The sequence below is a fragment of the Phaethon aethereus genome (assembly GCF_964289735.1).
Source record: "Phaethon aethereus genome assembly, chromosome: 1".
Classification (NCBI taxonomy): domain Eukaryota; kingdom Metazoa; phylum Chordata; class Aves; order Phaethontiformes; family Phaethontidae; genus Phaethon; species Phaethon aethereus.
Genome location: NC_138575.1, coordinates 1,432,600 through 1,452,767, shown reverse-complemented (window position 1 = coordinate 1,452,767; position 20,168 = coordinate 1,432,600). Strand labels below are relative to the sequence as shown.

Genomic DNA, 20,168 nt, shown 5'->3' with positions numbered 1-20,168 from the left:
GTGCAGCATGGAAAGTTGCACCAAACATTAGAAGCGGAGCTGGAGTGGCGGAGGGGGGAAACAAAACCAGACAACCACTAGATATAAGGTTAGTGAAGCTCTGGAGCAAAGTCTCCAACACTGAAGGTCTTTCAGAGCCAGCTAAGACAGATGCTGGCTCAGGCAAGAGGCTGGCGTAAGCTCTCACTTGAATTCCTTTCAGCCTGGTATGCGAACAAGATTTTCCAGGCTCCATTTTATGTAAAGAATTTTTGGTCCACTGACGGTAGTCACCAACCAAGCAAATCTGAGACACCACTAGGATACACAGGACAAATCAGTTGGCACTAGAGGTATTTCTTGACAGTAAACTTGGTTCACATTCAACCATGGGATATATCTCATTTTCCCAGCCATGTATAATTTTTTTTAGCAACATGGCAAAACAGGAGGGACTCTGTTACGCTTCACTGCTACTGGTTTTAAAAAAGACAGTCATACAAACAGGATATTGAGCAGCTCTGTCCAGCTGTCCAGAGTCACATACGTGTTCTGGCAACATGGCAGGTATTGTTGCCTACAGTAAAGGTAGCACAACCACCAGTACTTAAATAACTGTGGAGAAACTGTGTCCTTCAACCAAATCCTGGACTAAAGACCATTCCTGTCCTTGCCGAGACAGGTAAGTGCAGTGCTGGAGACTACCTGGTGTTACTGCTAACACAAAAGAGCACTGTTCAGTATGCACATTAAAAGCTCCCACAACAGATTTTTATTATATCCACATTGCTTTGCATGGGGAAACTGGCTTGCCAAGATTTCCAGAAATTATCATCTTGACCATGTCCCTTTCAGGGCACTAACTTGAGAGGCCTTCAAGAGGGGGGAAGGACAGGCAATGGGCATGAGCGTGTGTCTTCAGAAAAACAAACCAGATCTCTCTAACAAGTTTAGATCACGCCAGCCAAAATGAGTGCTCTCAAAGTCACGTTACCCTAAAAAATACTCTGACCGTAGAGAAGAAACATCCGCAAACTAAACATGTCCCTTAAGATATGAGGTGTTGACATGACACCATGGATGGGATTTCACCCAAAGTCAGCTGCAGAAATCAAGCATTTCAGGAATCCTACCACAGTCAGTGGTGACAAAGGAAGCAGAAGACGTCTCTTAACACAGGCACCTACTTTAAGATAAGACAAACTGTCTTCTGAAAGCATGCCCCTCTCCCCGCCCCCAACTACCACTATAGCATCAATGACAACTGAAATTAGATGTCTCTTAGGACAAGATGATAGTTGTAAGGATTTTCACCATCAGAAATGGCTTAGTGGCAAATCCCAAAAAGCCTGTGCAGTGATTTAAGCTCTGAGAACTTTCTAGGCACACAACAGTCACCGCTCTTCCCTATGCATCCTCTGTGCCATTAATTTCAAAACAGAAAGAAGTGTTCCACCTAATGATAATTTGAAAAAAGCTGCAGTCCTTATTCTGCTTGCTGACCTCAAGATCATCCATCATCTGTCTTTTCAAGAGCGATTCTGGTCAAAACCACCACAAAGAATAATGTAACAAGGCACCTGAAGTCTTGATAGCAAAGTTGAGTCATGGCAGCTCACAGACAGAGCACTAAACCGAGTGTTGCAACCTAGGTTACATCATAGCCTTGACTTCTCCTTAGAACAGAAGATAAGCACACGAGACAAACCAAGATGCAACAGTTCTGTCAACAACTGTATGGGATGTAGGAAGGACAGCCACTGTTTCCTTCCCTGCATCCAAACCATCTTCATGATCATATCTCCGTCTCTCTGACTGTCCAGACTGTCTCAGACTGTGCATCACCTACCTGCTTAAATTGTCAGTGACTTGTTCTTTCCTTAGCCTTGGCTCCTCTTGTTCTGTTTCAATGACCTCTCCTTCTCTGCTCGTTCAGAGCAGTGGGAGCTGCTGTCTCAGTGACCAATAAAGCCTGGCTGATCTGGAACCTCAAGCTCTATGCCATCAGAAAGGCACGGGCCAGGATGCAACACCATGCTTATAGGGCTCATTCTTCCTTCCACTCACTTAGCTTCAGCAAAGACTGCTAGATGCTTGGCATTTTGCGTCAAGGTGTTGTTTTAAAACCCAAGTCTGGATGTTTGTTTTTTAACTTATCCCCAAGTCTCGGCTGGAGACCAACCTTCCTTCCCTAGCTGTGAGAGGACAGCTCATTGCACTGGCATCTTTGATACATTTCAACTTTCTTCCTCTCTACAAAGAGGAAAGGGTCACAACTTAGCCAAGATCTGAAACACCCTTGGCTTAATGCCCCTTATTCCTTGGTCTTTTACCTTTGCCTCTATGGCAGAGGAAGGCAATCCATCCTCACAAAGGGACCACTCAGTTACTTGTGGCTCCTTTCAGCAGATATGGAAGGGCAGGCGTGTCTGCATCTCCCACTCTGTTCGATATACAGTCCAAGGGAATACAAGCCCTGTCTTCATCCCAGAGAGATAACTTAGACAACACCACTCTCCCTTGCCAAACGACTAACAAGATCCCTGAAGAGGATTCCAAAGTTTTTGGGGGTTTTGAGTTTTTTAGGTTTGTTTTGGGGGTTTTTTGAGTTCTTTTTAAGTTGCAGTACTTTGAGACAAAAACACTGGGGCTGGGATTCCCGATTTACAAGAGTCTCTGTTGCTGGAGGGGACAGCCCAATCTATCAAGTGACATACAGACAGGGACTCAGCTATGCTCATGTAATTGTATCCTCTGAAGCCCCAGCATTTCCATGGAAAGAGGAAGACCCCAGTGAGCCAACCTGATACCCTGGATCTTCCCTGGCACAGCAAAGACCCATAGTCTTCACGTAGTGGTGACAAACATCGCCTTCACCGATGACACTTCACAACTGCCATGCATCTCTGTCTTTGCAGCCCTTTCCTGACATACCAGAAGTCTTCCATCTGAAATCATCTGCAGTGAGGATAGTAACATAAGGAAAAACTTGCAATTATTTTTAACATTGGAAATTATTAATCTGAAATCGCAGGTCTTCCATTTCATTCTCATTTTGAGGTAGCTGAAAACTTCCATGGAGAGGATGCTTGAGAAAAAAGGCAAAGCAGTCTGGTATCCTGACGGTGGATTAGCTTCATGCCTTCATCCCTTGTGTCTTACATAAGGTTACCTGTCCCTCCCACTCCCCTCCATGGAGTATTGAATTGAGGGTGAACTTAGAGCTTGATAACAGGGACTGGACATCAGCTGAGGCAGAATAAAGCTGTGTCTGTTCAAGCTCAGTTCTTACCTAGACCTCACACACTAGTGCTGGGTCCCCAGGGTAAGTGACTCTGAAACAAAGCCAATTTCGTGTGTAAGAGAGGCAACAAACATGCAAGGAGTCTATGTGTCTTCCTGTGAAAAGAAAGGTTTTTTACCGGACTCCACAGACGAAAGCTTAGCAAATAACCCTTCTAAGCTTCCTTGATCGGCTGGCTTTGCTGTGGAGTGAAGGGCACATCTGATAAGATTAGCAGTCTATCATGGTCAATCATGTATATAGGAAACATAGTTAAAAATAGAGAAAGTACAGCAACCCCTAATGTCTGCTCAAGTTGGGATTCGCTTTCCTTACGATCTGTTTTCCGTTAATAAAAAAGACGGAGCAGACAGGTGTTATCAGTGCAAAGCTGCTCAGAAAGTAGAGATAGGAAACACCTAAGAATAAATTAAGAGTCTGCTCCTCCTATGAGAAATCAGATATTAAACTGATAATTGGACAGGCGGGCAATACAGCACCTTAAAGTTTCTGGACAAGCATCTAATAAGGATGTCTATTATATTTTGCCATAAACACTTTACTGACTTGCCTGCTATGCTGTTAACATCCATAGGGGCTCTTCCAGAGAAAGAATTGCCTATCGAGACTCATCCCACCTTTAAAAACAGCCTTTAAGGCCCTTTTATACGGTTTTATTAAAAGCTACTGTGAGAATAAAGGCAAGGTACCATCTAAAATTGATAAAATGTTATATTACTTGAATGACAAGAGTCCATTTTAGAATAAAGTAATTTGAATTTAATTATTTTTTTTTAAAGCACTGAAATATTGCACATTCTAATGAAATATTGCATATTCTAATGAAGCAGTTAATTATTTGGCAGACCTTCTGCAGGAACAACACTCTGGGCATCCTTGCAAATCATCAATAGTGTGCAAGGGGAATGCAGCTACATATCTAGTGTCCACAGTCCAAAATCTGGTGAACTTCAGCCGGCAGAAGCATCACACACACACAAGCTTTTGTATCTACCCTCCTGTGCTGTGTGACAGGACAGCCTACTACTTAACTTAGGTTTCTGCTACAACATTCATTCTATAGTTTCTGAAAGCTGATGGGTGCTGAGTGGGTACTTGTGGGGTTTTCTCTCCTTTGCATTGCTGCTTTAACTCTGCATCGTGTCCATGACCTTTAAAAAGCCAAATTTTACAAATCCAAAAATCACAACATCCCCACAACCCCATACGTGACCACAGTACCACTGCTTGAGCGTTATTAATATACAGGCTCTGAGCCCAGCTCTGTCCTGCTCCTCACTAATTCTTTACTTAAGTAACAATTACGAGAGAGCTTGGCTGGCGTAAGGCTAGCAGGATTGGGCCATAAGATACCAGCGCATCCCAGAGGCATGCGCATCTCTACCCGACAGCCCAAACAGCGTCCAGGCATAGAGCAGCGGCCGAGGCAGCCGTTACAGCATGCCTGGATGTAAACATATATCCAATGTCTGACATCTTCCCCTTGAAGGAGTGAAAGGAGGCAGGCAAAAAAAAAAAAAAGATAGATAGATATATAGATATAGCCCCTTTAACCCCAAGAAACACCACATAGTCAGGAACCTAAAGGAACAATACCAGCTAAATCCCGATATTCCACACTACCACCACAAAAATCCACTCACCTGATGAACTCTCTGCTAGGCTCCACTTGCAACATGAATAGTCTGCTGCTAGGAAGCCTGACAATAAAATGCAAGTGTAAAAGGCTGAACAAAGGCCAAATACTATGGGGGGTGGGGGGGAATAAGTGGGGTAATTAATGTATTCATAGGAAATACATCCTTTTGCTTACTACATGAATTAAAAAATTCAATGTTCACATATGAGTAACACCCCAATATTAGGCAGAGTAACCTCTTTACAGAACATTATATGCGTAAGTGGGAGGTAGAGTAAGTGGGAGGCAAGTGTAAGACACTTCCAGATATTTGTGCTGTATTTTGCAAATGTTTAGATGAATGGCTTAATTGGACCAGAGAGGCCCGATGAGAAACGGCTGCACACAAGTGAGAGTAGTAAAATCCATCTTGGAGAAGGTAAGGCCACCTCCAATAAAGCTCTCCACTATTCCCAGAGTAATGAGGGATGAGAAATGAATGAGAAGCAGAAATGGCTGCCAAAGTGGCATTTCTATGTATCCCAAGTGCACGAGGCTAGAAAGTTCATGAAATCCAGGCACTTGGCCTCACTGGTCTCTGAAAGGAGCTCAATGTGTTTTTAAGGTTACGGCAGACTCGGATCTCAATGAGTTTCACAAGTTTGTCTGGTGCGCGATAGATCACATGTGAACACGGACATTAGCATATACTACAGAGCATTTAGCACATGGAGATATAAAGCAGCTATTGTTCTGGCAGTAAGGTAATCCGTAACCAGATAGTCTCTGGCTTCATCTAAAAAACATTTTCCCAGCATTTCGCTGACTTGTTCAGCGGGACCCTCTCTGCTACAACAGAGTGCACATTCATGGCCAACGAACGGGTCCAAAGTGATGGGTTCTCTCCCCCAGTGCCCCACTCCTGGCCCCTACACCTCTTCGCTGGGTGAAATCGTGGTCTTAACCCAATAGAGGTGACAGGAAACCACAGCCAAGAAAGGCGTGAAGCTTTTGGAGGAGGACAACGCCTTGGGAAGGCGTTCAAAGCTTTACCTTGCAGATACAGAAAGCTGCGACTCTGGTGTCTCTGCTGGAGCCTTACCTTATGCTAGTTCCTGTGCTAGCTACAAGGAGGTAAGCACTCTTCATTTTTTCTTCTTTTTCCCCCCAAGGAAAAGGGCTGGATGCACAACTTAAGGATCCTTTTTTTCTCTTCTTCAAAGCATACCCTTCGAATCTAGCTATAAAAGCATCCTTGCATACAAACCAGCACACACCCTTGTTGCAACGGTGTTAAGTGTCACAGTGCTTTGGTGTCTGCAGCCTGTCCTCTTTATAGGACAAGGGGACCCATCTGGCACAGTTCTCCCCCTTCCCCCAGTGTAGGGCCTGGCTCATCCTCAGCAAGGTAAGCAATAAATCACGGCAAATACACGACTCAGATGTGGAACGCATCATGTAAAGAGCAAGTTTTCACAGTCCACATTCCTCCTTCTTTCGCACACCACCGTCTTCCACCGCCCGGGCTGTGCAGCAGGTGGGATGGGTTCCTACCTCTCTCTCCCAAGAGTACTTATTCTTGGTATGCTACTGCCTCTGGCAGATTCCTCCCTTTTAAACTCTGCACATCTGTTGATTAAAAAAAAAGAACCCAAAAAAGCTTGGACTCTGGCCTGGTGACGGAAGGCACAGAACATTTGTGCACCCAGGCAGAACCCGAGCCTTGCAGGCTGGGTGGTAGGAAGCCTCTCTGCACGCCAAAAGAAGGCAACGACGGGTGCAGGAGAGATGTGATCATTCACTTCACAGAAACCAGGGGTCCCCCAGGTGTTCCCTCCATGTGGGTCTCACCTCAGGTGCGCAGGGGCTGGCAAAGGGGAGACTCGTGGCACACGGACCCGCACGAAGAAAAACCGCAAGAAGAATCAAGCAGCCGCCTGCGTAACAGCGTGTCTTGTCGCTTCCCAGGGCAGGACAGAACAGGTCAGAAACCGCTTCCTGAGAGCAAAAGCAGCTGCGGTGGCTGGAGAATCCCTTCTGCTTTGCATCTGCTGTGGATGATTCAGACTGGCGTCCCACTCGCAGGCTACAGGAATGGCTCTGGCTCAGACTGCAGGTCCATCCAGACCAGAAGCATGAAAGCACATCTCTGACAGCAGCAAGCAAGCAGAAAGCCTAAAACCCGGCCAAGTCTGAGTCTTGTTAATTTGCAGCGGGACTTCAAACCTCTTAACACTTAACTCCTATTTGGAAGTGCGACTTGGACCTGCTTTTGCAAAGAAAACGTACCAGGAACCTGCAAGAAGATTTGGCCGAGAGCATCGTAAGGCACCTGGGGGTTAGAACAACAGGATAGTTGTATCCTGGGCCAAATTCACTGATGGTGTATAATTGAACACAAACACCCCCAGATGCTGATCCCTGTGACTTCAAAGGAGTTGAACATACTATTTTCATGCCAGCAATAAAACTCAGCTTCCATTAGCTATACGTTCACCATCTAAATGCAGTGGTCCTGTCGTGCACACACCAATTAGAATCCTCTAATGCTTCGGAGTACAAAGCTTTTTTTTTTTTTTTTTTTGATGGGAAGGGGTGGAAGGGAAGAGATCAGCCAGCTCAGGGGAATAGCAGAGAGCCTTTCACTGCGAGGTCTCGTGTTCAAATCTGTCATAGGCCAGCGGTAACAGATGGCCACTTCTGAAGGCTGTTCTGTAGCTTACATGAAATGAGGGATTGTCTCAGGCCACTGGTGGACAACTTACTGAAGCCACAAACACGCTCCTGGTGGTTTCTGGCAGAGCCAGTAGAGAAACCGAGGGATTACATGGATACGAAGCAACTGCTGCCTACCTGATCAAAGGCACCTCCTTCCTGGAGAAAATTGAGGCAAATTGCTGGCAGCTGATAGCTGCCGCTGCCTGCACAGTGCGGGAACCTCCGGCTGCACAAGCCTGGGTCTTGGTCTGAGCCTGCCTGCTTCAGCTGTCATCAGCTCCTCCGACCCGTCGGCACCAGTGCCCCTTTACTGAACGCCCCCCTGGACGTGCTTGAGGTTTTGGAGATTAAAATCATGGGGGAAAACGGAGATGAGGAAGTTCAGGGATCTGTGGCAACAAGGAGGTAAACTCGTAGGGAGGGAAAGGTTGCTAAGATCTGTAAGGTAGGTATGGGAATAACAAATAATACTGTGATTAATTTAAAACCAATTCCAAGCTAGTTCTCCCTCAGTCTTTCCCTTCTCTGAGTCTATGTCTTCTCCAGGGCACACTTTAACTTTCTGTGGGCAAATGGCAAAAAACGCACCAAAAAGTGACCGAGTGCCCCTGGAGCAGAAGGGGGTCCACGCAAGCCATCAGGAAGTGCCACTCAGAAAGGAATTCCACCGCAGGGAATAAACTAAGACAAAGTATATGGGGGGTGGGAGGAACAAGTCAAATTCAGGCTTAGAAATGCCACCTTTGGTTTTGGAAAAGATTCAGAGGAAACCACTTCAGGAGAAATTGTTGGGGTTTTTTTTGCTTCTTGGAACCTGTTTCGTAGCTTCATGTCGACCCAAAGCAGCACGTGTGTGCTCCTGTGCTCCTGACCCAGCAAGCGTGCTTTGCAGCGGTGGCGGCTGTGGTTTCAGACATCCCAAACCTGCTGATGGACTCGTGCAGCCAAAGAGACAGCAGCCTCCCACAGCAAGCAGAAGCCACTGTCCTGCTCTCGTGTGCTGGCCCGCCGGGGTCTGCAGTGCCGGGAAAATAGGGCGATTCCCCTGCAATCTTCCTGCACAGCTGTTTACTAGCTGCGGATTACTGCTGTCACATGAGCTGCTTTACAGCAAAGCCAAGCTGTCTTCATGAGCTGAGAAGGTCACTGGGAGACAGGGGCCTCCAGGGACAAACACATCACCCTCTTTTGCGACTGTGATTTACTTCCCAGAGGGATGCCAGGCAGCAAGAAAAGCATTCCTGACTGGTCAGAGGGCAATGAAAAATGGTTTTGCCTTCAAGTCCTCTGCCCAGCTATCGTTAGGACTCACTCAGTGAAAGGGGAGAGGAGGGATATCCCTGGGGGTTAGTCTCACGCTGTCCGTTTACCAGGCTGCAATCAAGGTTCCGGAAGGCTGGAACAGTCCTTACAGTGACAAATTTACCTTCTCTTCCTTGTGTGCTCACAGGCAAGGCCACCCACCAACCTTTCAGAGAAGGCCACCCACGTGTCACCAGCCAAGGATGGAATTGCGTCTCCCCAGGCTCTCATGCAACCTGCTGATGCCTCAAAGCATAAATGAATCAATCCTATAGCAAGAAACGTTGTCCTCTTCAAACCCAAAGACCTAACCGCTGAACATGAGGGCCAGTGAAGAGCAGTGAGTTTCACTTGGAAAAACAGAAGTCTGAAGGTCCAGTGTGGCCACTCGGGAAAACTAATTAAAACATGCCACTTTCATCATTCTGCCGTAGGCAGGTCTGGTGGCCAGTGAAAACATTTCTGCAAGCGAGATCACTCACAGGCTAGGTGGTTGCAGGACAGAGCTCTTTACTATGCCCCAGAGGCACAAGACAGATGGGGGTGTGCTTTTAGGCTTTAAAATCAGTCCCTGCTACAGAGATCCAATGAAGAGGATAAATACAGCCACAGAATGATCCTCTAGACATGCTCAGAAAAAAGCAATAGAGGAACTCAAGAGGTCATACCCTGCTTAGAAAGCAGCTGAGGCTGTTTTCAAAGAAGAGGAGAGCACTTTTTAAGGCAAAGAAAACAAACAGCACCTTGAGCAGTTTGGAGATGTCTACTCCGCATCGCACGCCCAGGAAGTGGGAACACACAGTCCGAAGAGGAGCAGGGAGCAGGGGAGGCTGCGGTGAGAACAGAAAGCGCAAGTAGCTCCGCAGGGAGGAAACTTTGGTCTAATACACAAGACTATGAGCTTCGTAAATGGAGAGACACGCAAACCATGCCTTGATGCACTGAAGAGCCGTACTCGGGGAAGCCCCAGCTTGTAGCTTAGCTTACAGGGTGTTTCTCCTTCTAGCGGGGTGCCCGGCAGGGGGGAGAATTCACAAAACCCATCTCATTTCATAAGATGCCTCACACAGTAACAACAGCTTGCTGGGATTCCAGCCAGCTTCCCATTTGGATCAGATTGCACCCTACGCCCACTGACAGCCATTAAGAGCCTGGAGCTCACAAACTGCCCTCGGGTCAGATGAGCCTCCATCCATTCAAAGCCCAGCAACATTTTCCACAGCTCTCCAGTGTACAGTGGGAGAGGGTGGCCTGATCCTGCCCAGCTCATAGCCACAAAGGTACCTGTTAGGGAAGGCAAGAACCATCCTGCTGTCATGAAACAGCAGATTGCAGCCCACTTCTGCTGTGACGCAGAGGTGCAGGGGGATTAGAAAGCCCCTCTCCATCTGCCCTGATTCAGTGCAATCACAGGCTGCTCTTTCAATTCCCCAAGCCCTTGAATGGTGTAAGAGGCAAAAGTGGCAGGGCATAGGTAGAAAAACAGCAAGGACATCCCCAGCTTTGTCTGCAGTCGCAGCACTCGTCCATTACTACATAGATGGGGACGAGGAAACACTCATTGTCTAAGCAGGAGGCCAGCCACCTTGCAAGCTAAAATCTGCACTGAAAGATGCTACAGCTGCTCCACATGGCCCATCCTTACCCCCAGGCAGCGAGGGGTCAGTTGAGATCTGCCAGAGAAGAAACAATGCTCTACAACTCAAAACACAAGTCTTGCTCCACTACGGGAAGCAGCTCGCCATGCCAGCGTACAAGGAGGGTGAGCTGGGACCTCTCATTTGGGACTGCCTGGAGGAGCAGGAGAATGAGCAGAGATTGTGCCAGCAGAGTGAAGTGAGGCAGCCCTTGGTTGTCTCCTGTCTGCTGTTAAGATGGAAGGTCTTCCAGAGATGGGTACGATATCCAACGTCTCATAGGGCTCAAAAAGCTGATCAGGGGGCTGCCACGTGCTCAGCATCAGTTTGATTAAGTTGTTATTATAGGCAGAATCCATCTCATGTGAACTTCATCCTGGGAGCGCTGAGAAACGAGCACCAAAGCAGAGGCTGGTTTTGATCTTGTCTTAATCTACCATCCACCCAGTTCGACACTTATGTGAATGATCAGATCCACAGTCAAACTCTGCCAGTATTGATGTACCCAGCAGGAATGGCAAAAAGCTGCCTTCCCCAGCCTGATATAACCTGTGGTCCTTTCCTGAGTACCCCCACCCAATTTGCAAAGGTGGCAGGAGCCCCATGAAGAACCTTTGCTGGTACAGCTTTGCCAACCAAGCCTCTGGTTTGGGTTAGGTTAGGCATGGAGAAGGAGGCCTGGAAAAATGACTCACTGGCATCTGCGACAGGTCAGGAGAGCGATGCAGAACTAGGCAGCTTCACAGGGCTGGTGTTGGGTTGACAGTTGGACTTGATGATCTTAGAGGTCCTTTCCAACCTTAATGATTCTATGTTTCTATGATTCTGACTCCACCTGTGCCCTTTTCTTTAGGCCAAGAGCTATAAATAAAACGGCACCACGCTGAAGATGTGCAGCTTGTCAGGAGAGCACCTCCCTACCCCAACTTGGGGCCAAAGCACTGATCCCCAGGCGGCAGCACTAGCAAGATCTGCTTGCAGACGGACTACACAAATACCTCCATCCCTTCCCATTCTGATTCTTGGACTGGAAACAGCGGCAAGCAAGGAAATCTTTGTCTATCCAGTTCTGTGCTTCCAGACATATTTAGGGAAACACACTAAGTATACAGACTGCCATTCCTTTCCTGCCCATATTCAACCTCAACTCTTTTAGTCGAAAGACTGCCAAAGGATGAGGAAACCCATGTCTTGCAGACACCCCAAAAACAATGCTGTAACCAAACTGGTTTAGGTCCAAAGTCCTTCTCAAGTATCTAAGTCTGACAGTCAGGATGCATATACATTAGGGGGATAAAAATCCCCACAATATTCCATCAACATAAAACGCCACTCCTCTGTCAAACAAAATCCCATACACTTCTCAATCATGCATTAGTTAAAATGAGGACTGTACTCCACAAAGATGACCAGGCCCCTTCCTTCTCCTGCTCAGTGTTCATCTTGGCTGAGCAAGCATGGAGTTGTGCAGAGCTTCCCATCCCCATCACTTTATGCAGACATCAGGCAGAATTCACCTTCTCCACGAGCAACGGGGATCTCCAACCATCCAGTGAGCCAAGAGCCATATGCCCTGTCACCTCCAGATACTCAGATTCAGGGTTGTTAGCATGAGGGGACCAGCAATACTCAGGACCTCAGTAACGTGTCTCTCAAAGCCAAATTGTTGGGGACTTTGTCACCGTAAATTGAAACAAACGCCTGGAATTCAATGTGAACATTGGTAACGGTGAAGTCAAATGAAAAGTCTCATTAAGAGATGGAGAAAAGCAAGATCCAGTGGTATATGTAATATACATCAGTTCACCTGCCAAAAGGCTTGGCCTCTTTTCAGTAAATGTCCTGCACTGAGCAGCTCCTCCAGAAGCCACGTAGATTACTGAGGCAGCTGAGATGAAGATGCAGAAGCCTGGACAAATATTGTACAAACACACCAAATAAATAGGGCTTCAAATTCAACCTAGAAACAGAATGAATTTCTAGTCGAGCAGCACATTCATTCAGAGTGTTCCCAGACAGATAGATTTGTTAGTCTTCTGTGATGAAGAGTCACCATGGAAAGGAAGCTCAATCTTGGGAAACTTGGGAAAGCAACAACCCTACGCAATGAGAAAATAGGGTTACTGCTTGCAGGAGGAGAGCAGCAGGAAAGCCATGCCACGAAGGCCCTTGTTGAAACGTATCTCTGTAAGGAAGGCTACAGAAAACACCAACCCTGTCTGCTTCCTTAAACCCATGTTCATCCCCAGCCCAAGCCCATGTTGCAGCTAGGCCAGACATGGTGGGCACAGCACCTCCCGTGCCCAACAGACTCATGTTTCCATCCTTCCAGGCATGAAGCAATTGCATCCCTTTGCATTCTCAGCCCTGAAGATCTCAGGCCAAACATTCCTGGAAATACATCTGCCACAATGAAGCTGGGCCTTTGTGGGGAGAGAAGAAAAAAAAAAAAAGAAATTTTTCTTCCTGACTGCTGCCGCTGAGATGGCTGCGTTTTGGCACTAAAGTGGATGCATGTGTAAAACAATTTGGATCCCTCAAATATGAAGCTTACAAACACAACAATTCAGAAGACAGATCAATGAACAGAGTGTCAGTAGATCTCAATTTTCCAAGAGAAATTCAAGTTCAGCAGAAAGAATTTAAGCTTTCTGTCATGATCGCAAAGATGGGAACTGCCTTAGGTTGTAAGACCAGAACTGCTTTTAAGTATTGCAGCAGACATCAGGCAGCTTCTCTTTTAAATTTATGGATAAAGAAGAAATCCTGCCCAGCCTGGAGTTGATACCAGTCCTGCTTCCTCCTCCAGACCAGAACAAAAGGGAACATATTGCAACTATGCTGAGAGAGGAGGGCTGCTGTCTATTTCTTTAAATGTAATGTTAATGCCTTGTAATCAGCTTTAATTTTTAAACAGACCCAGCCCTCCTGTCCATTTCCCCTAATTCAGGACACGTGGAAGGTAAATGGCCTGTGCTTAAACCGGGACAGCATCAGCTGTGACAGCTGGAGAGCCTGTAAGTCTGAACCGCCTGATAACAGGAATGGATGTCAAAACTCACCAGGGGAGGGGAAACAGGGAGGGCAAGGGAGGTGCTGGAGATGCCGTAAGGTCATCAAGAAGCTGGGAGATAAGGCCAGACGGGGCATAGCTCATTTATTGGAGATGGAAACTCACGGAAACCAACAGGACTCGAAGAAACACTATAAGTGATCAAACAGCAAAGGACTTGGCAGTGATTCCCTGTCCCTGATGAAGCTGGCTTCCCTTCTGGGGTATTGCTAACACCATCACAAACACGCCAAGGAGAAAAGGCAAGTGTCTTTTAGGGGACAGCAACAGATCAAGCCAGGAACTAAGTAACTCCTGGTGTCTCCCCAGGTCGCTGCCTTCTCTCTTTGTGATCTCAAAGGCATGTTTCAGAGCTAAAAGTGCAGTCTGTAGACTTCATGTGAGACTTGGACACAGAACAGGGGCACAAAACCACCTGGGAGGCTCTCCTTGACACTGCTGCCTTTGCAGAGGGGAGGCCTGCAGTACATCATGAGTGCTCATCATATAAAAACGTTTTCGCCCAAGGAAATAAAATGACAGGGCCTGTGAGCTGCCCTACCGCAAAAGCCAAACTGTACCCAGAAATAACCATTCTGCGTCTCCATCAAGGGACTTACCAAGGTCACTCAACCAGCCAGGGAAAGCCGTAGAGCCAGCAGCACTCAAGTGCCATGGCATCCACCTCCAGCCTCCTGCTCTACACAGACAACCCAGGCAAACTGTCTGTGCCGGGCTTTGCAATGCTGCTTCCACATAGCACCACTGCATGTTGGTGTAGGTAGCACCCGGTTAGCTGGACCAAAGGGAAAATCCGGCCATCAACGCAGTATGAGAGGGACTTGTCTGAGCCACTATTTTTAGCCCCGGTTGGTGGGCAGACAAATCCTAAACGTCAGCGGCAGCCGCCTTGTCATCAGTCCCAAGATGTCAAACCAAAGCCGCACAGTGCCCATGACAGCCCAGCGTCAGAAGGACAGCCTGAGCCGACCGCACTGCCAGCGCTGCCCAAGAGGAAGGTAGGGCAGCAGCAAAAAGCATGAGATCCATCACAATGGGTTTAAAGTGGCAAGGCAAGGCAAGACATGCCAAAGCAAGCAGAAATCATCTGGTACTGGTAAGGTTCAGTGCAAATGGAGCAGCGGCCCAGGGTCTTGGAAATACTTTGGCCCTCATCATGCTGGGCAAGACCTAGCAGGACCCTGCTGGCATCAAACCTGTGGCTGGTGTCCCATGATCCCAACACTGCATATTCCTCACCACCCACACCGGGGCTCCCCAGACAGCCAGATGCTGACAAGCAATGGGTGCAGATGCGGTGATGGCCAAGCTGCAGTCAAGTATCCCCTCCTCTACAGGGCACACGCAGGGAAGTGCACGTACTTGACACAGAATACGCTCGTTTTCACTGAGCTTATGCCAGAGTATTTTACTCAGAGTGCATCATGGTCCCACTGCTGACAATCATTCATTTATGCACAGTAATTCGTCCTCTAGGAAACACCTCTCCCTGTTCCAGGACCTGATCAGTGCATGCACCCAGGAACTCATCCTCAACCACTTCAGCTCTCCTTGCTGGCTGCCACCGGCCTCTCTTCTCCCGTTATCTGAAACACATCTGCAAAAATTATTTTCCTCACTTCTCCTTCAAAATTCAATCATATGGCATTCAATCATACCTGTTTCAGGGCAATACTTCATTAAAAAAAATGTCTGTTCCCACCAGGAAGACCCTACAAAAAGCTTGACTCTCTTCTTCCTGTCCACTTGGATGCAAGGAAGCTGAACTGCACTTTGCCATGTTGCTAGTGACTCGTTTGGGTCCATCTTCCCTAAAAAGGGGATCTAACGGGAAAAAAGATTTCTTTTAAAGACTGACATTTGCAGCAGATCAGCCTCCAAGCCTCCCCCCATCTTTTATCTTTTTTTCTCATGAAAAAAAGCCACCAGTTACCAGTGGATCAGTGTGTCACACCCCCCTGTCCTGAGGCATCCAAAAGCAAGAACAGGCAGTTCCCTTTGCTGGGTTTGCCCGATGTATGTCTCTCCTCTTTCACACTCTCTAGGAGACATGCACAGCCCAGAGAACAGGATCTCGACTCCTGCCTTCCCCTCCTGGATGTGCTTTCAACTGTAAACAGCTTATACGGAGCCCGATGGGACTGGCAACCACGCTCCAGGCCTGGAGGTCTCTCTGCTGCCGGGAAAAGGGTTCCCCATCTCCCATCTGCACAGCTGAGGGTGGAGGCAGGCTTCCACCTGACACCTTATTGATTTTGTGTGGGAAGCTCGGCAGCCTCACCCAGAGCTGAGGGTTTTTCAGCATTTAAATCGCTTCTGATATAGAAATCACCGACTGGAACAGCTCTTCTGTGCAGTTTAATGCCGCTATAGGCTTGTTTATCCTATGCTAACTTGCAAGGTATGCTCCTGTACTGATGCCTTATTTCCTCTCTATGCGAAAGCAGAGAGCTTGCTAATCCTCCTTTGCCCACGTCAGAGTCCTAACGCTCTTCCTGGGCTTCCGTCACAACTCGATAATCCTGGCTCACTCCCCGCCATAAGTATGGCTCCCTCTGGTCATGTTGAGAATCGGGTTTGAATTTTTTGGATGAGCAGGGGGATGGAGAAAGAGAAGCTTACAGTGAGTCTTGCCTTAGTGGCCACCTGTACCACTGCCATGCCACCACCAAGCACATCAGTGCTCCCAGGAGCCGCTGCAGCAGCACAGGGAGGAGATCCATCAGTAAAACATGCTTTGGGGCCAGGAAAAAGAGCAGCAGCTGCCACACATGAGGACCAAAGCAGTCGAGCAAGGATCCATTGGGTCTCTGGTTGTGGCTAGCTCAGGTCTGTTAAACCAATTTCCTGATCACAGCTCAGTTTCACATCTTCCACTGCCATTTCTCCTCTTACAAACACTAGCTCCTTCCACCATGCCTCCCTTCTTACTCTATTTTTGAACCCCAGCTGGAGCTTCATGCACATCACTCCTCTCGCCTTCAAACCGGCTCTTCAAAATGCCGCACACTGCGCAAAACTGCAATAACCCCAGGCTTGCAACAACACTGAGGCCATTAAACCCATCTTCCTTGGGCACAGAGTCTGCTCTGTCCTTCACGGACAGCACTGGACACTGCTACAGCCCTGTGCAGGTACCGCTTAGGCAAAAGCTTCATCAATATTTAAAGATGAAGCCAGGAAGCCTATAGCCCAAGCAGCTTTCAAGCCCCTGATCAGATCAATGTCAAACAAAAGGCTGCAGCATGAGGATGCTCCAGCAAGCGAGGCTCAGACTGCAGGCTGGCACCGTCACCTCTCCTTCCCAACGCCGATCGAGTTTCTCTCCTCCAGCCCCGGAGGGCTGGGACGGCTCCAGCACCAGCCCATCACACAGACCTGCCCACAGCGCACACCAAAAGCAGCCCCAGAATGCAGAGTTTCCTCTTCGCAGAGGAAAGTTTCCAGTCAAGTTCAGAAATCGGTGCTGCTACAATCCCCTTCACTTGCCTTGAATATTACTTTGCGTTAATGCCAGTCACTTAAGAATAAAACATCTGAGGCTCAAACCATGGGGTCATCAGTTCCAGCATCCTGACTCAGAGCAGATGCTCCAGAGTGGCAAGAAAACCATAATGCACTTAGCTCGTTTGACACTGCATGGGAGCAGGAGATCTTATTTCCCTTAGCTATAAATGTAACCGATCACAAGATTATCCGCAGTTCAGCCACGCTGCTGGGCTCCCCACTCCCTGCAAGACCGAATTTAGCCCTAGCTTCTGAGACATCCACGAACGTACAGAAGTTGCCTCATTTTAGCTGTCTTGGTTCTCTTGTATCACTTAATTATTATTCAGATGCCAGAGTACAGATGGGAAAAAAGACATAGGAAGATAGAACCAAAAAAATTTTCTCAAAGAGAACAATTACTTCTAATGGCTAAAATCAGGAATGAAACACCTTACCTGACCTCAAGCAAATTTGTTAAACTACTGTCTCAGTTTCCCTATCAGTAAGATGGAGATAAATTTACGCCTCTTCCACGGAAAGTGGTGTGGGTAAGGGATTTGAATCCCTCAGAAAGGACCTACAGATGGGTAAGAGCACTCCTAGAGAGAAGCGTTTATTGGAAATATCAGCAAACTAAGACTAGTAAGCAAGCAGTATTGAGCAGGGGGAATTTGCTGGTTAATACCATTACGGCTCTGGCAGTCATTTTCCACCTCTCATTCCTGCAACCAATCGCACCAAATCACTCCCCATTTCATCTCCTCCCAACGGAACGGCACACAGAGCGGTTTCTCCCCACTGCATCAAATAACCGAGCACCGGTGTCCAGGAGGATGCTCACGCTCACACCCTGGGCTTCAGAGCACGGAGAAGGCAGACAAATCCTCTGCGACCATGCCAACGCTGAAAATCCATCTGCTCTCCATCCCCAGACAGAGACAGCAGGAATGGATACCAACATCTCCTTCATCCCTAAGGGAGATATATTAGCTGGTTACGTAATAAAACTAACAGCATGGCGCTTCCAAGGACTACCGTGCCGACAAAGCCCTTCCCCTTAATACCACCGGAGATTAGAGCAAATCGAAGAAGAGTGGAAACAAGGCAAGGGGCTGCGGGTGAGGTTTTGCACAGAGGAAAATGCTGCAGTCTCTCCCCTTAATGCACTCTAAATCCCATCTGATTTCCAACTCTGCTGCTAAAAAAAAAAAAAAAAAAGAAAAGAAAAAAGGAAAAAAAACCCCACCAGCCTGCATTAAAATGATGATATTAATGCTGGGTGAGTGAGGTAGAGTGACTCAGGAAGGGTGTGGAGGAGGAGAGTTGTTTAGGGGAAGCATCCAGAGGAATCCAGACCATGAAAGCATTTTGGAAGCAGACCAAAAGGAGCCAGGGATGCAGATCTGCTAAGGGACGCTAACGTGCTTTTACAAATCTGATTAGTTGCTGGTTTTGAGCATCCAGGGTCAGATCCTTCCTTCGATAAACACACATCACTTATCCTCCTCACGCTGGGCTGCTGGCAAAGCGTAATACAACACAACCCTACTTTTCCCTCTCAATATGCATTCCCAGCTCTAAGGACAGGGTTTTCACTTCATTTCTGCTCCCTCTTCAGGCTGGCTGACTTTACAGCAAAAGACATCACGTTGAACACCTTGAGTAATATTACTCTTCTCTCTGCTGCCCTGTTTTCGTTGCAAACTAAATAATGACATTTTAAAATGAGCATGTTCCCTAGGAGATGAGGACTTCGATGGAAGTCAAACTCGAGGTCTCATCTAGCCAGATTTCTGCTTTACGTGCAAAGTGGCAAGGCAAGAAGTCATCGCTCTGCCAGCCAACTGCACATGCTTGTCCCCCCTTTGACAATTAGAATCCAAATAGCTCCATCCTCAAGGCAACATTTCTTTACAACTTCACACTTCGCATCCTTTTGGAGCTCATTTTGACACGTCTCCTTCCATTTCATTGAAATAACCAGCGAGTTTCATCTCTGAACTGGGAAAGGCATCAGGCAGAAGTACAGCGCAACTGGAGGCAGTGGATGAGCACCAACTAGGCACGTTCATACGTTCCAGTATCGTCTCTTGAACCACTTTCTATGAACTAACTACCAGCTTAGTTTGAATAACTGCAAAGGTCACCAGATTTGGCAGAAGAGACATCCAGATAATAGGCGAGAAACGCTACAGAGAATGCCTAGAACCAAGCGATTGACTACGGTGGCAAGATGGAAAATAAAGCAGGAGGCAAACAAGGCTGACTGCCAAGGGATGACTGGAAGGTGTCACCCAAGCAGAAAAGCAACAGTGGCTCAAGAGCAGCCACGAAGCACACAAAAAAAGGTCAGGAGAAAGGAAGGAAATGAGTGGGTAATAAAACACTGGTCATACTCTGCCACTCCACAGTGAAGTGTTTTGGAGATGAGTTTACCATGGCACTGACTAGTTGTGTTAGTTGACCGAGTCTGGTCCTCCCTGTGCTAGGCACTGCACAGATACAGAGTCAGGAGCAGTCTTCCCACCCAAAACTAATGCTAAAAGGCTAAATAGCAAGCTGGCAGAAGGAGGAAAAGAGCAGAGCCACCAGCACTATGGCAGTAAACAAGAGGTTAGTGCTACTACTTTGTTCTAAGATTTTAAGTCACAACCTAGTCAGTGACTGTCTGCAGTGAGGCAGAACTATTTTACTAGTGAAAACTTGGTGTTTCAAGTAAAAGAGATGGGAAAACCCCTAGCTAAAGCAAAGGAAAAAACCAGACAAAGTAAAAACTTTCCAGCAGCCTTACCATTGGCATCTTGGACTCCAGTCAGCGCTCCTACTGCTGCTGCAGTTTCACCAGATAGGACAATTTGTCCTCCACCTTGAAGAGTGGCTTCAGCAAGCGTGGCTACTGCATGGGCAGCTGCTTCACTGCGGGCACAGGAAAGCAGAAAGAAGAATTAGGAAGACCAAACAAACAAGTAACTCCATTCCAGTAGCATCCATTCTAGTCAGGTATAGTATGTCAAGAGAACAAATCCAGGAAGCAGGAATTCTTACAGG

General features: G+C 47.4%; 1 protein-coding gene across 1 annotated transcript in view; it reads right to left on the bottom strand.

The window, feature by feature from the left end:
- The window catches only part of NRF1 (nuclear respiratory factor 1), a gene marked incomplete at its 5' end in the record, with an annotated part of 56,160 nt that overhangs the window by 10,803 nt on the left and 25,189 nt on the right, over nucleotides 1-20,168 (bottom strand). Inside the window, one exon of the mRNA XM_082013928.1 lies at nucleotides 19,912-20,036. Coding sequence (XP_081870054.1) covers nucleotides 19,912-20,036 — 125 coding nt within the window. The remainder of the gene's footprint in view (nucleotides 1-19,911; nucleotides 20,037-20,168) is intronic.